Source organism: Plecotus auritus (genome assembly GCF_963455305.1).
Source record: "Plecotus auritus genome assembly, chromosome: 8".
In the NCBI taxonomy this organism is placed as follows: domain Eukaryota; kingdom Metazoa; phylum Chordata; class Mammalia; order Chiroptera; family Vespertilionidae; genus Plecotus; species Plecotus auritus.
This window is the reverse complement of record NC_137782.1, coordinates 98,236,178-98,251,472: the sequence shown is the minus strand read 5'-3', so window position 1 is coordinate 98,251,472 and position 15,295 is coordinate 98,236,178. Positions and strand designations below refer to the sequence as shown.

General features: G+C 64.9%; 1 protein-coding gene across 5 annotated transcripts; it reads left to right on the top strand.

Moving 5' to 3' along the window:
- Positions 1 to 781: 781 nt before the first annotated feature.
- On the top strand, positions 782 to 14,390 carry HELZ2 (helicase with zinc finger 2). 5 transcript variants are annotated; one of them, XM_080685664.1, is made up of 20 exons: positions 782 to 818; positions 1,569 to 2,771; positions 3,060 to 3,243; positions 3,321 to 3,428; positions 3,804 to 4,315; positions 4,404 to 5,045; positions 5,652 to 6,435; positions 6,631 to 6,706; positions 6,787 to 10,564; positions 10,733 to 10,875; positions 10,964 to 11,095; positions 11,169 to 11,330; positions 11,410 to 11,557; positions 11,676 to 11,792; positions 11,865 to 12,057; positions 12,207 to 12,341; positions 12,462 to 12,680; positions 12,825 to 12,981; positions 13,064 to 13,231; positions 13,317 to 14,390. In XM_080685664.1, exons 2-20 carry the CDS (start codon positions 1,756 to 1,758, stop codon positions 13,439 to 13,441), a joined length of 8,799 nt encoding a protein of 2,932 aa, XP_080541790.1. In that variant the 5' UTR covers positions 782 to 818; positions 1,569 to 1,755; the 3' UTR covers positions 13,442 to 14,390. The 5 variants fall into 5 exon arrangements, 2 of the variants coding, with proteins under 2 accessions (XP_080541790.1, XP_080541789.1); XR_013961491.1 differs by lacking the exon at positions 12,825 to 12,981; XM_080685663.1 differs by having other exon boundaries at positions 12,207 to 12,680.
- Positions 14,391 to 15,295: the final 905 nt, after the last annotated feature.

Here is a 15,295-nt window from a genome sequence, read left to right as displayed (position 1 = left end):
ACAGCACTCGCACCGCGGGAAGGCTCCTCATGGTGCTGCTGGAGTGTCGTCCTCACACGTGGTGGCTGGCTCCCACAGTGCCAACCGAGAGCCAAGAGGCAGCGCGGCCTGCCTCTCCGACACCTCGGCTTCCGCAGGCCGCCAGGTGGCCTTCCCAGTGTTCAGGGCACTGTGCAAGGATGTGACTCTCAGAAGGGGCTCGCTTCTCGGTGAAGGTGGGGGACATCGAGCTGCCAAGTCTTTTTCGTTTTCTCAAGTGGGGTGAGGGTGGGCCCTGCACAGAAAGTTGTGGGGAGTCAAATGCAATTAAGCTCCACTTCCTGCTGTGTAGATTGGGGTGCTCTCTATTTCCAGGCCCTGCCTCCGTCCAAACATCCTTTGGTGCATTTTAAGGGCTTGTATGCATCGGAGCCTCCCCAGGTAAGAAGAGCCTCCCCACGTAGGACCCTCCCCAGGTAGGAGGGAAGATCTCCCTTGACCCAGACTGACTGGTGATTTTTAAAGAGGTGGGGCCGTGGGTGGGGGCCGCACCCCAGCCCCGATCGTGCCCCTCCCGCGGGGATCCCCGACCAGCCCAGACGGCCCGCTGGGCGCCCCTCCCGCCTGGCGCTGGACTCGGGGCGGGGCGCTGCAGCCTTCGGACCAGGGTTCGAATCCTGAGCGCTGGCGCGTGGGCGGGGCGCCACGGTTCGGGGCGGCGCCGCGAGGGGGGCGGGGCGGGGGCAGTGAGGTAATTTCCGCGCTCAGGCGTCAGAGGTTTGAGTCACCCTGGGGGCAGAATCGAAAGTGATCCCGAGGCGGGCGCGGCCGAATGGGTGGTAAGTGCGGGGATGCGAGGTCTGCGCTGTGGGGGCAGCTCCCTGCGCGCGGGTGGGGGCTCCTGGGATGGGGGCTCCTGGGATGGGGGGAGGCGGTGCTGTTGGGAGGGGGGGGGTCGGTGCCCCGGGACCCCAAGGCAGCCATGGAGATGGGGACTCTGCCGAGACCCCTGCCCCCCAGCAGCGCAGCCTGATCGCCCTGCGTGGGGGGGGGGAGGGGAATCTCTGGACCCCGAGTTCCCAACCCTTTGGTCTTGTCCTTACCCGCTCCCGCTGCCCCTGCTTCTGAACATCCATCCCGTTTGGGGGTCTCCACCAACCCCTTCTGCGGGGACCTTGGAGTCAGGCAGGCTCTGACCCCGGCTGCCCCGCCACTTCCTCCTAGAGACCACCTTTCCTCACCCCGAGCTTCCCTGGGAAGTGCTCTCCAGGGGAAGCAGCAGTATTTGCAGAAGCCGGTTCCCCTTTCTGATTGAGCGTCCCTAGGGAACCCCAGGGAACCCCCATCCTTCTGGCACTGATGCGGACTGTGCTGCCTGGGCAGCCCCTTGCCCCGCCCCACAGGCTCTGCCCCAAGGGAAGGAAGCCAGTCCCCCTCCAGACACATGTGGGGGGCACATCCCCAGACTCAGCCAGTTGGCTCCTGAGCAGGGCCGAGAGACCCTTCAGAGAGGGTGGGTCGGGGCTGGGTCAAGGTCAGTGGGCTCAGCTTCCTTGGGCCTAACCACCCTCTCCTCCTGTCCTGCCCAGAACTCCCTGGCTCCGCCTCCTCCGGCACCTTGCTGAGGGGAGGGGGTGTGTCCGAGCCCTGACCTCAGCCTGACCTGGCTCTTTGCTCCTCCTGTCCCACACTTCTCCTCAAGAGTGAGTAGCCCCAGAGGACCAGCGGAGCCCTGAGCCTCGAACGCCACCCCGCAGGGCCAGGCCAGCCTTAGCGATGGTGTCCCCGGGGTCTGGCCCATTGCCCACCAGCCCCATGGCCACCAAGGAGCCTTCTCTAGCCAGGCTGTGCGCCCAGGTGGACCTGTGTCTGGGCTGCTCCCGCTGCACTCAGCGCCTCAATGAGAGCACCTACCTCCTGCGCCGGGTGGAGCACTGCTGCCCCTGTGAGATCCTGCTTGCCCGCTCCAAGCGAGCTGCCAAGAGCAGGGTCTGGCGCAAGGTGGACCGCCGGCCCAACTTCCCGCGGCCTGCACGATACGAGGTCTGCCGCTACTACAGCCCTGGGCTGGGCTGCCAGCGGCACCGAAACCAGTGCACCTTTGCCCGAAGCCCCGAGGAGGCGCTGGTCTGGACCTTCGAGCGCGAGCACAGTGTCCATCGTCTATGGTTGAAGGCAGCGGTGAAGGGTGGCGGGGCCCAGGGTGAGGTGCGCAGCCCCGCTGACACCATCCGAGAGGAGTTTGGCGGCCACTTCCAGCTGCTCTGCTGCCACTGCTTCCGGCACTGCCCACCACACCTCAGCCCGGTGGACGCCCAGGGGCGCTGCCCCAGGCATGGAACCTGCCCCTCGCTCCTGACCCACGTGAGCTCTGAGGGCCGCAAGCAGCAGGTGGTGGAAGTGCGGCCACAGCCCCAGTACCGCCAGCCGCTGGCCTATTGCATGTTTGTGGGGCGTGGACGGCCGTGCCGGCATGGGGCATCCCGCTGCCAGTACGCCCACAGTGCTGTGGAGATGGCCGTGTGGGAGGCTGAGCAGCTGGGTGGGCTCCAGAGGATGGACCTGCTCACACTCCCTGCCCCCAGGGGCGACGGGCACACAGCCCCCCCCCACCAGCCTCCTGCACTCCAGCTGTACTGCCACGCCTGCCTGGTCACCTGCCGCTCTCAGGAGGCCTTCGAGAACCACTGCTCATCCCAGGAGCATGCGCAGATGGTGGCCCAGGGTCAAGCCGTGGCCTGGGAGTATCGGAGCCCGCCCACCGGGCTCTCCACCTTTGAGCTCTGCCCCAGGTAGGGCCTGTGGGCGGGGCTTGGGGAGGGGGATGACCCACCTTCAGCCAGAACCAGGAGCTCCTTGTGCCCTCGGTGTGACTGGCTGGCACTTCGTCCACCTCAGGTGGGCAAGGAGGTCCATGGAGGTGGCTTCTGCTGGCCTTGTCCTGCGAGCACAGTAGTGGACAGGTTGGAGGAGGTCCCTGCCCCCACCCTGCCCCAGCCTGGAATCCACTCCTGCTCCGCAATACAGGCCTCTTTTAGGTTGAGGGGTCTCACCCTGGCGGCCTGCTGACCCTCCCCCAGGCCCAGCCTCTGTGAGTATGGGGACATCTGCACCAAGGCACATTCAGAGCAGGAGCTGCAGGAGTGGACGCGGCGGGTGTGGACCGCGGAGCTGCGGGAGCGGGCGGCCTGGCAGGAGGGGCTGGTGTCCTACCGAGAGCGGCTGCTGGCCGAGTACCAGAGCAGCAGCAGGGAGGTCCTGGTGGTGAGTGGGGCCTCGTGAGTGGGCCAGGGTGGGCAGGGGCCAGGCCACCCTGCTGATGGCCTGGCTTCCCTGTGCAGTTGGCTGAGACTGTCGATGGTGTGTCCATCACCTGCCACCAGCCCCTGGTGCATCAGGCCCAGGAGAAGAAAATTCAGCACAGCTGGACGTTTGTTGTCCACTCTGAGGTGAGGATCTGCATGGCCCTGAGTCGGCCGAGGTCTCGAGCCACTGCCCTGCACCATGTCCCCTATGTGTGTATGAGGGGTCTCTGTGCCCGGGGTCGTGGGGTTATTTTGTGGAGTGTCTGGCAGAGAGCAAGGGGCTGGGCCGGTTACCACCGTAACTGCGCATCCCATGCTGCCTTCCCTCGCTCAGCATGCACGGGCTCTCCTGGGCAGGTTCTGTGACCCACCATGCGGGGGACACTGCAGTTTGGGGAGGCTAAGCACCTGCTGGGATCACAGCAGGAAGCGCAGCGGTGGGAGTGGGGTCTGTGTCAGCCTGGACCTTGGCGGGTGGGAGGGCCTCTCAGGCCACCTCACCGTCCAGTTTCTCCCCAGGATCCGTTGCAACACGTGGCCCTGCTCAAGCAGGAGCCGGGAGCAGACTTCTCGCTGTTGGCCCCCTGCCTCCCGCTGGGCCGGGTGTACGCACAGGGGGAGCGCTTCCGGGTGCCTGACTGCCCAACTGAATACCGGGTGGCCGTGTGTGTGCAGAGCACCTCCTTTGGCACCTTCGAGCAGTGGGTGGTCTTCGACTTTGGCCGCAGGCCAGCCCTGCTGCAGAGGCTGGAGTTGCAGCTGGGCCAGGAGCACCACCCAGGGGGGACACTAGCACCCGGCCACCATGAGGAGCTGGAGCGCTGGCACACTGGCAACCGCCACGTGGTTCCTGGTGTGGAGCGCACAGCGGAGCAGGCAGCCTTGATGGCGAAGTACAAGGTGCCAGCGCTGGCCCTAGAGTTCCGCCGCAGCGGCCCGGCCCCGGGCCCCCTGTCCTGTGCCAACTACCGGCAGAGGATGCACCAGTTCCTCTATGAGGAGGAGGCTACGCAGCAGCAGCTGGTGGCCAAGTACGTGGGGCAGCGTGTGTGGGCGGGTGCTGGGATGCCGGCTGCAAAGAGGTGGCCTTGGTCAGCTGACCTACATCCTCCCCACTAGGCTGAACCTCCAGGGCCCTGTGTCCCTGAAAACCTCATTGCAGACGCCAGCCCTGGGCATGCTCTTCCCGCCACCGGGAGCCCTCTACGCCGAGGTCCCCATCCCCGCCTCCCTGACACCAGACACAGACCAGGGCTTTCTGCTGGGCCGGGCGGTCAGCACAGCGCTCGTGGCCCCTGTGCCCTCACCTGGCAACACGGTGTTCGAGGTGCGGCTGGAGACCCGGGCCAGCTTGGAACAGGCGCGGTGGCTGCTGCTCCCCGCCCACTGCTGTGCGGCCCTGGGCTTGCAGCCTGATGCCAGCCCTCTGCTGGAGGTGCAGTTCCAGGTTGACCTGATGACCTTCCGCCTCTGGCACGAGGCAGTGGATGCCCTGCCTGAGGAGCGTCTGGTGGTACCCGACCTGCCGGCCTGCGCCCTGCCCCGCCTGCGTCCCAGCCCGCCTGCATTGCACGGCAACCACAAACAGAAGCTGGCGGTGGAGTTCATTGCAAGCAGCAGCCCTGAGGGCACGCGGCCTGTGGCCCCGCTGCTTATCTATGGCCCTTTTGGCACAGGCAAGACCTACACACTGGCCATGGCCTCCCTGGAGGTCATCCGACAGCCCCACACCAAGGTGCTCATCTGCACACACACCAACAGGTGAGCCCAGAGCTGCTGTCCGCCCCCTGCTGCCTGGGCCTGGTGAGTGCTGCTGAGGTGGTGTGACTCCAAGAGAAAAAGGGGGACCCCAGGCCTAGGGCTCTGGCTGGTTCCCAGGTTCATTGGAAGCCTGAGAGGCTAGAACGGATGTGTCCGGGCAGTCTGGCCATTGGCGGAGTGGAGCCTGGGCTGGGCTGCCCAGTGCACCCATGGGGTGAGTCCCAATCGCTTCGATCTTTGGGATTCTCCCTGATAGATGGCCAGTCCTGGGCTGAAAGAGGCAGGGGACGTCTGTGCTTCAGGCACAGTTCCGGTGCCCTGGGGATTGGGTCTGCTGTCTGGGTGTGGGGCTGTGGGTGCCCCTGCAGAGGCTCTGGATGCGGGGGCGGGGGGTGTGGGTAGGACAAGGTAGGGCCCACCAGCACTTTCTGGGGCAGGTTCCACTGTCGCTTTTAAGTGAAATGCAGATGTAAGCTCCGTCAGGGCAGGCCACAGGTCACAGGTCAGTCTGCTTCACGTGAAGCCCTGGCATCCAGGCAGGGCCAGGTGCACAGTAGGCACTTTAGCAAACAGCTGTTGAGGCCCCTTGTGTGCTTCCCCCCTCAGCGCGGCCGACATCTACATCCAGGAGCATTTCCATAGCTATGTGAGCAGCGGCCACCCCGAGGCCACACCACTGCGGGTGATGTACACGGACCGCCCACCGAGTCAGACAGATGCAGCCACGTTGCAGTACTGCTGCCTGACAGAGGACCGCCGGGCCTTCCGCCCACCCACATGCGCCGAGCTGGAGCAGCACCGCATCGTGGTGGCCACCACCTCGCAGGCCCGCGAGCTCAGGGTGCCTGCTGGCTTTTTCTCACACATCCTCATCGATGAGGCCGCCCAGATGCTGGAGTGCGAGGCGCTCACCCCACTGCGCTATGCCCTGCCAGGCACCCGCGTGGTGCTGGCCGGGGACCACATGCAGGTCACACCCCGACTCTTCAGTGTGGCCAGGGCACAGGCGGCCGGCCACACGTTGCTGTACCGTCTATTTCAGCTCTACCAGCAGCAGGCACACGAGGTTGCCCAGCGCAGTCGCATAATCTTCCACGAGAACTACCGTTCCACGGAGGCCATCATCACCTTCGTCTCGCGTCACTTCTACATGGCCAAGGGCACGCCCATCCACGCCCGCGGCAAGGTCCCGCGCCACCCCCGGCACTACCCGCTCATGTTCTGCCACGTGGCGGGCAACCCCGAGCGTGACCTGTCCCTGACATCCTGGCTCAACACCGCTGAGGTCCTCCAGGTCGCTGAGCAGGTGCAGGAGTTCTACAGCGCCTGGCCCCACTGCTGGGGCAGCCGTGAGCAGAGGCACATCTGTGTTGTGTCCCACGGTGCCCAGGTAAGCCCAATCATGGGGCAGCTCTGCCCACTGCCCACAGGACGTGGTCTCCCCTTGTGGTCTTCACAGCCTCAGTATCCCCTTCTGTAGAGGGCTGAGGAATCATCTCTCCGTGCATGGCACCAGGTGCTGGGTATGGTCTTTGGGGGCCCTCCTTGAGCTCCTCTGGGCCTGCTGATGTGGTTGTGTCTCCAGGTGAGTGTGCTGAGGCAGGAGCTAAGGCGGAGGGACCTGGGCCAGGTGTCTGTGGGCAGCTTTGAGATCCTGCCAGGTGGGTGGTCAGGGATAAGGGTGAGGCGGGCTGAGGCGGGGCTGCTCCCCCAGCCCGGCCTGACCGTGCCCCTCCCACAGGCCGGGAGTTCCGGGTGGTGGTGCTGAGCACGGTCCACAACCACCAGAGCCTGCAGAGCCCGGGCGCGCCTGCCCTGGAGTTCTTCACGGACGCCCGCGTGCTCAACACCATCATGACCCGCGCCCAGTCCCAGGTGGTGGCGGTGGGGGACGCCGTGGCCCTCTGCTCCTTCGGGGCCTGCAGCAAGCTCTGGAAGAGCTTTATCCGCCAGTGTGTGGCACATCGCAGCATCTACCCCGAGGGCTTGTCGCTGGAGCACATCGAGCAGGCCGTGGTCCAGAGGCAGCGCTGGGCCCGTTGCCAGCGGCCCGCAGCCCCGCCGGCAGAGGGGTCTGTGGCAGCGGTGGCTGGGGACACGGTCTTAGTGGAGAGGGCAACAGGAGCCCCAGCCACAGAGCATGCAGCCTTGGCCGAGGCCGAGGAGGGTGGATCCCCAGCCAGCACCTCAGTGGTTGGGGACATGGCCACAAAGAACGCAGAGGCTGGGGACACAGCTTCAGGGTCTGTGTCCAGGGGGTGCCCAGCAAGTGGGGATAGAGTGCCACCAGGGAACCCGGCCGATGTGGTGGCAGGGCCGGCAGCCACAGAGAGCGAGGACCCCGAGGACCCCGAGTCTGACTTTTGGCCCTCCGACGGGGAGCTTGGCGCCGATGACTCCATCCTGCAGGAGCTGCTGGACGAGAGCCGGAATGTGACGGTGACTGTGCGGGAGGACGGGCTGCTGGACACCATGGCCAGGCCTGCGTCCCCACAGCAGGCCCGGCAGTATGTGAACCTGCCGCCGGATGCACTGCGGAAGCTGCTGCGCTCAGAGCCCCAGCTACACCACAGATGTGCCTTCGTGCAGGAGACCTTCGAGCGGGCGACGGCCATGCCACTGGATGACACGGCGCCTGGCTCCATTCAGCTCAGGGGCCGCTTGCACTGCGGGATGGCCTTCAGCGGGGACGAGGTGCTGGTCAGGGTCCTCGGCGGCGAAAGGGGCCTGTCGGGGCGGCTGCAGGGCCGCGTGCTGGGCGTGCTGAAGAGGCGGCGCAGTGATCTGGTGTTTGTGTGCCGCATGGATGAGTGGGACCCGCGCATCATGACCCCCATCGATGGCTCTGTGACCAAGATCTTTGTGGCCGACCTGAAGGACCCACTGCAGGTGCCCGTCCACCGCTTCCTGCAGGGCCGCGTGCAGAGGGTGGGGTACGAGCAGCTCACGGCCCAGGCCAGGCGCCACCGGCTCTTCTGGGTGCGCATTGTGGTCTGGCGGGAGCGCTTCTACTACCCGCTGGGCATAGTGCTGGAGGTGCTACCTGAGGCCACCACCTGGGAGCAGGGCCTCCGAATTCTGGACCTGGAGTACGGCCTCAGGGAACCCTCGTTAGACCCAGCTGTGGTCTCCAAGGCGCTGCAGAAATATTGCGCAGAGCTCGGCCGGGCGCCAGGTTACCGGGACGACTGCCGCAGCTTCCTGACCTTCACCGTGGACCCCCAGGGTGCCCGCAACCTGGACGACGCCCTCAGTGTGCGGGACTTGGGCCCCAGGTATGAAGTGGCTGTGCACATCGCCGACGTGGCCAGCTTCATGCCCAGGGACGGTGCACTGGACGTGGAGGCCCGAAGACGGGGCACCACATTCTATGCCCCCAACCGGGAGCCGACGCCCATGCTGCCTGCTGGCCTCTGTCAGGACGTGCTCAGCCTCCTCCCAGGCAAGGACCGCTTTACCATCTCTCTCTTCCTCACCTTCGAGAAGGGCAGCGACCAGCTCAAGAGCCTGCGCTTTGCGCCCTCTGTGATCTGCTCCGACCGCCAGCTATCCTACGAGGAAGCTGAGCAGGTGATCAGGGGGCAGCTGGGGGCCACCCTGGAGCTGCCCGCCTGCCTGGACTCCGTGGATGCCTGCATCCTGGCTGCATGCCACTTTGCCAGGGTGCTGCGCCGACGCCGTTTGCAAGCGGCCTGGCATTATGAGCAGCCTGACGAGGACAGCGCGTTGGGCTTCCGTGCGGCCCATGCCATGGTCAAAGAGTACATGATCCAGTTCAACAGCCTGGTGGCCGAGTTCCTGGTGGGCAGTGAGCGCACCCGGACGGCCACACCGCTACGGTGGCAGCCCACGCCCAGCGGCCACCAGCTTGAAGCCGTGAGCGAGAAGCATGGAGAGCTGGTGCCTTTATCGCTTCACCTGAGACACCACCTGCAGGGGCGCGGCACCCCCCTTAAGCAGCTCCACCTGCTGGCTTCCCTCTGGAGGCACATCCAGCTTGCTGCCCACGCGCAGGACTTCGGCCTGCTGGCCGACCTCATCACCACGGACGACATGCACCCCTCGCTGGCTGCTGCGGGCCTGGACTTCCGCAAGGCCCTGGGCCGCTCTGTCTTCAGCCGCTCCAGCCAGGGTGAGCGGCAACTGGCCAGTCACTACTCGCTGCAGGTGGACTGGTACACCTGGGCCACCTCGCCCATCCGCAGGTACCTGGATGTGGTGCTGCAGCGGCAGATTCTGCTGGCACTGGGCCACGGGAGCTCCACCTACTCTGCCAGAGACATCAACGGGCTCTGCCAAGACTTCAGCCGCCAGCACGCACGTGCCCAGAGCTACCAGCGCCGGGCCTATAGCCTGCACCTGGCCACGCAGCTCAAGGCCCAGCCGCGCCAGAAGCTGGGCTTCGTGGTGGATGTGGAATTGGGTGCCCGCTGCTTCAAGCTGCTCTTCCCGGTCAACCGGGAGACCCTGCCTGACCCCTGCCCTATTTACTACCGCTCCCTGCAGCTGGCTGAGCACCCGTACCACCTGGCAAGCCGGCTGGGCCTGCGGCTTGAGTGGCGACGCCGTGTCTACTCGGTGCTGGAAAATGGGCCATGTCCCACACTGCCAGGCGCCCTGCTGGACCTGCACACCTGGCCCGTGGACACCGCCCTATGGCAGCAGCTGCTGGAGCTGGTGGAGGAGCAGCGTTGGCCGGAGGTGGCTGCCCGTGTGCGGGAGCAGGGCAGTGCCAAGCCGCCGCAGCGGAAGCTGGGGCAGGTGTCACGCAGCCGCTGTGGCCACTTTGTGGAGGTGGCCCGGGAGCTGGGCAGTGGGGACACGCTGAAGGTGCAGCTCAGTGCCACGCTGCATCGGGGGATTTTGGCGCCAGCCCTGCAGCTGTGGCTCGTGGCCCCAGGCTTCAGCCTGTGCCTGGAGCACGTGGAGAGAGCAGGTGACTGCTTCTCGGGCCGTGTGCCACAGGCCGGGCGGGACCGCTGCCGCAGCGTAGAGGACTACTGCCTCATGTGGGAGCCGTTTTGCTCCCTGGAGTCGGCCACTAGCGCTGTGGCCGAGAGCGACGCCATCACACTGCAGCACGTGTGCATCACCTGGGACACGGAGCGGACGGAGCAGGGGCAGCTCCAGGGCAGCTTCTGCCTGGAGGCCGCCTTCCTCCGGGAACACAGCATCGACATCAGTTTTGGGCACTGCTACCTCTGCATCCGGCTTGAGGGGCTTCAGGCTGTGCCCGACGCCGGGGTGCCAGACCCCGAAGCCAACCCTGGCCAGCCCCTCCCTGGGCCCAGCAGCCGGGGCCCCACCCTGAGCATCGACCCGGACACCTACACCTGGGTGGCCCATGGGCTGACAGAGGACTGGGACACAAATCCAGAGGGCCGGGCCGACCGGCAAGAGGCTGACAAGCAGGTGCACTTCTTCATCCACCACATGGCCATGGAGAAGATTCCAGAAGAGGTGCTGCGGCCTGGCGCCCCATTCACCATTGAGGTGCTACCAAAGCAGCTGCCTGACCTGTGAGTGGCTTCCCCAGGGCTAGAGGCCAGGGAGAGGCCGGTGGGCCAGAGGGGTGAAACCTCCTTGGACTCCCTCTTCTGGGAGGGGGTGGCCTGTGGGGCCGAGGTCCCTCCCTGGGAGAGGCCAGTTGAAGTTCCAGTGTCCGTCTCCGCCCCCACATGCCCCAGCCGCAAGGAAGAAGCCGTGCGTGGGCTGAAGGACGCGTCCCAGCTGGTCATCAACATCGCCCTGGGCCACCCCATCCCCCTGCCCCGCCACCCGCCCCACCACTCTCCCCGACACCTTCCTGGCCAGCAGCCCCTCCGCAGAGGTAGGTGGGGGCCCCCAGCTTTCCTGCCCCTTCTTCCTGCCCCAGCCCGCCTTGCACCAGAGCTCAGGGAGCCTGGCTCCTTCCTCAGGAATCCCCAACAGGTTTCTGGAGCGACAGGCTTTTGACATCCCCGGAGGCCGCCACAAGCTGAACCCCAGCCAGAACGGGGCTGTCAGAGAGGCCCTGAAGAAGCAATTCACCGTCATTCAGGGCCCACCAGGTGGGACCCGCACTGGGGCTGAGGTGCCTGGGCAGGCCGGTGGCGGCTCGGCTCACCTGCTCTCTGCCCACAGGCACCGGGAAGACAGTGGTGGGCTTCCACATCGTGTTCTGGTTTTACAAGTTAAATGAGGAGCTGGTGCCGGCCTGGGGCACTCCCTGCCACGGGAAGCAGCGGGGGGGGGCCTGCATCTTGTACTGTGGCCCCTCCAACAAGTCGGTGGACGTCGTGGCAGGTGCACTGGGTCAGCCATGGGGGCTGTGCTGGGAATGGTGGGCCCAAGGGACAGTCGCTCACGCCCGGACTGCCCCCAGGAATGCTCCTGAGCAGAAGGGCCGAGCTGAAGCCCCTCCGTGTGTACAGCGAGCAGGCGGAGGCCACCGAGTTCCCAGTGCCGGGCGTGAGCAGCAGGGGCCCACCCAGGAAGACCCCTCGGGAGGGGAGGCCCAACCAGAGCCTCAGGTGCCGCCTCTCAGTGTCTGTCTGTCTGTCTCTGGGTGGAGGGGAGAGGCCTGAACTGTCTGATGGTCCTGCCTTGGGCCGTGGGCAACTTGGGGCATCACGGGGGTTCTCCCACCAGGACCATCACGCTGCACCACCGGATCCGGCAGTCCTCCAATCCCTATGCGCCCTCCATCAAGGCTTTTGACACCCGGCTGCAGAGAGGGGAGGTATTTCCCGAGGAGGACCTCGCCAGGTAAGCAGCGGAATGGTGGAGTGGTCTTCTGGCGTGGGGGTCCCTGGGTGACCCGACAGCGTCCCTGCGCAGGTATAAGAAGATCTTGGGGAGGGCAAGGAAGTTCGAACTGGACCGCCACCGTGTCATCCTCTGCACGTGCTCGTGTGCGGCCTCGGCCAGCCTCAAGAACCTGGATGTCCGGCAGATCTTGGTCGACGAGGCAGGCATGGCCACGGAGCCCGAGACCCTCATCCCCCTGGTAAACTTCTCCCACACCGAGAAGGTGAGGCAGGTGGTGATGCCAGACAGGCATCGCTGGGGGCCTTCACACCTGGGATGCAGGGAGCACATGGAGGGCAGGTTGAGGTGGGGTAGCATCAGATGAGCTGGGTGCCTCTGGGTCTGGGGGTCAGAGCCACACCTGTCCTCCAGGTGGTTCTTCTTGGGGACCACAAGCAGTTGCGGCCTGTGGTCAAGAATGAGCAGCTGCAAAGCCTAGGGCTGGACCGGTCTCTCTTCGAGAGGTACCACAGGGACGCCTACATGCTGGACACGCAGTACCGCATGGTGAGCCGGCCCCGCGTCTGTGCCTCCGACCACTCCCACCTCCTGCATCCACCCTGGCCTTCTCCTGAGACCCAGGGAGGGCGGATGGCAGCCTGTCCCTGGCTCATGTTCTTCCCACAGCATGAGGGCATCTGCAGCTTCCCTTCCATGGAGTTCTACCAGAAGAAGCTGAAGACCTGGCCAGGCCTGCGGCGGCCGCCCAGCGTCCTGGGCCATGCCGACAAGGAGAGCTGCCCTGTCATCTTTGGCCATGTGCAGGGTCATGAGCAGAGCCTGTTGGTGTCCACAGATGAAGGGAACGAGAACTCCAAGGCCAACCTGGAGGAGGTGGCAGAGGTGGTGAGTGTCAGGTGGTGCCCCTTGGTCAGGAGGGCTTCCTGGAGGAGGAGGCAGAGGAGCTGAGGAAACAGGGGAGGCCCAGGTGCCAGGGGGCAGCGGGGAGGCACCAGGGCCTGCTCCACTAGCACCCCCTCGGTCCTTCAGGTTCGCATCGCCAAACAGCTGACCCTGGACAGGACAGTGAACCCCAAGGACATTGCCATCCTCACTCCCTACAATGCACAGGCTGCCGAGATCAGCAAGGGTCTCGTGCGTCAGGGTGTCACCGGAGTGGCAGTGTGCTCCATCACCAAGAGCCAGGGTGAGGCTGGAGGCCGGCCCTGGGCAGGGCTCCTGGGCCTTCGGGGCAGGAAGGTGGGCCTCACTGTGCCCCTGGTCCCCAGGGAGTGAGTGGCGCTATGTGCTGGTGAGCACCGTCCGTTCCTGCCCAGAGAGCGACTTGGACCAGCGGCCAACTAAGAGCTGGCTGAAGAGGTTCCTGGGTTTCGTTGTGGACCCCAACCAAGTGAATGTGGCCATTACCCGGGCCCAGGAGGGGCTCTGCCTCGTTGGTGAGAGCTGCTGGGGCGGGGCTGGGTGTGGCTGGGCATGGCTGCTGCCGGGGGTGGGGCCAGCGCTGACTCCTCCCTCTTCCAGGAGACCACCTCCTGCTTCGATGCTGCCCTCTGTGGCGCAGACTCTTGGACTTCTGTGAGGCCCAGCGGAGCCTGGTTCCCGCTGGCCAGGTGCAGGTCCGGAGGAGGCCAGCCGTGCTTGTCTGAAGGGCCCACCTCAGCCGTCCACTGCCCTCAAGCTGGCAGGACAGCCAGGAAAAGGCCAAGCCCTCCCCTGCCGGCTGCCTTGGCTCTGCTCCGTGGAATCCCATGTGCCTTCTTCAGGAGTCATTGCCGGCTTGGCCTGGCCCCCCACGTCCCCTGACTGAGCGAGGTTGCAGAGGCCCACATGCGGTGCACATAAGCCACCTTCTGGAGTCTTGCCTTGCCCCCGGGGGGAGCACGGACTTGAGAGGAAAGAGGTCGGTGCCCATCCACCCGGTTGACCTGTGTCTGCTGCCGCTGTGCTGCCAGGGGTGGGGCCCCTGGGAAGGTCTGGGGTCCAGAAGGAAATCCCAGCTCTTTGGTCTGTGGATGCCATCCCAGCCACACGGTATGGCCATGGAGCTCAGCTTTATTTTCTATTTTTAAATAAATCCAAACTCAGGGCAGAGAGGCTTCCCTGGAAGCCAGGGCCGTTTCTCTGCACCCACAGCCCTCCCTGAGGCCACCTCCCCTTGACCTCCCCTCCCACAGCAGTGCTCCCAAGGGCTGTGGGCAGGGCTGCCATTGTGGCTCCCCTGGATGCTACCACCCTCCACTCCACCCTCACTCCGTGGGTGGCCAGGTTAGGACAGCCTGCCTGCCCAGTGTGTCAGGAGGCCTTTGTGTCCTGCCTTCTCTGGAAGCCTCTGGCCCCCCACCGAGCCCATCCTGAGGCGGCTCCCAACCTGGGGCTCAGTGCAATGGTCCCCACTCCCCATGGGCTGGGTTTGCAAAGCACTGTGTGCCCGAGGAGGGCAGCCCCCATGGCCTTGCTGCAGGGCCCACAGGGATGGGTCTGTGTCTGTCCTGAAGTTTTCTACAAATCAAATCTCTACATTCCAATTTTGTATCTTTTTTTGGACTATTATATGATTGAACATTAATTTTGTTATAAAGGCCACTCTGCTTTCTCACCTCTGGGTGTTTTGAGGCTGTCTGGAGGCACAGAGGGCAGCCCTTCCTCTTACTTAGGTGGCAAAGGGGCTGTGAGGCTGTCAAGCATTGTGGCAGGTACTGGGTGGGGAGGATGGGGAGGATGTGGGAGAAGCCTGGCTGAGGGTCCTCTGCCAGGACCAAGGAAGCTGGAAGGCCGGCTAGGACGAGGCCACGGCCCGTGAGCTGTGTTCAGGTGTTGCAGGTGTGCCCAGCCCTCTGAACTCTGATCTTAGGCCCCACAGTCTAAGTCCAAAGTCCCCAAAGCCTCCAGTGGTGCTGTGCCATCCAGGACCTTGGGCAGTGCATGGCCCCTGGGGACTGACTTGGGCTACTCATTCCCCTGTGTGTGGCTGAGCCCCCAGTGCCTCCCACCCCCACCCCGTAGAGCAGCTGCAGGAAGAGGAAGGTGTGGCCAGGCCCTGACCTCTTGAGTCTTGGCAGGGGTAGTGGATAGGTCAGGAGGTCACAGAGAGACTGAAACATAGCAGGCCTTTGTGTACCATGTGTTCACTGTGAGGCCCAAAGGGAATCAATGGGCCCTACCTGGAAGAGGCCTACTCTATGGCAGCCACAAGCATTGAGAAACTTGGCAGTATCTTGTGAAAAGTGCTTAAGGAGAGATGAACAGGTGTATGAGGCAGGGAGTTAAGACCTCACCAACCTGGAGTCAGGGAGGGCTTCCCAGAAGAAGAGGCATTGAAACCTCAAGTGTGCTGCACTAATCAGGGGGTTGGGGGGTGGCGGAGGCAACTACGGGGCAGAGGTGGGGCTGGAGGCCGGTCGGGCACAGACCAGCATCCTGGCCTCAAGGGCTGTACTTAGCAGGTGCAGCAGAGCTGCTTACAGAGCGGGACCTGTGGCCTCTGGGCAGCTGCCTTTCTG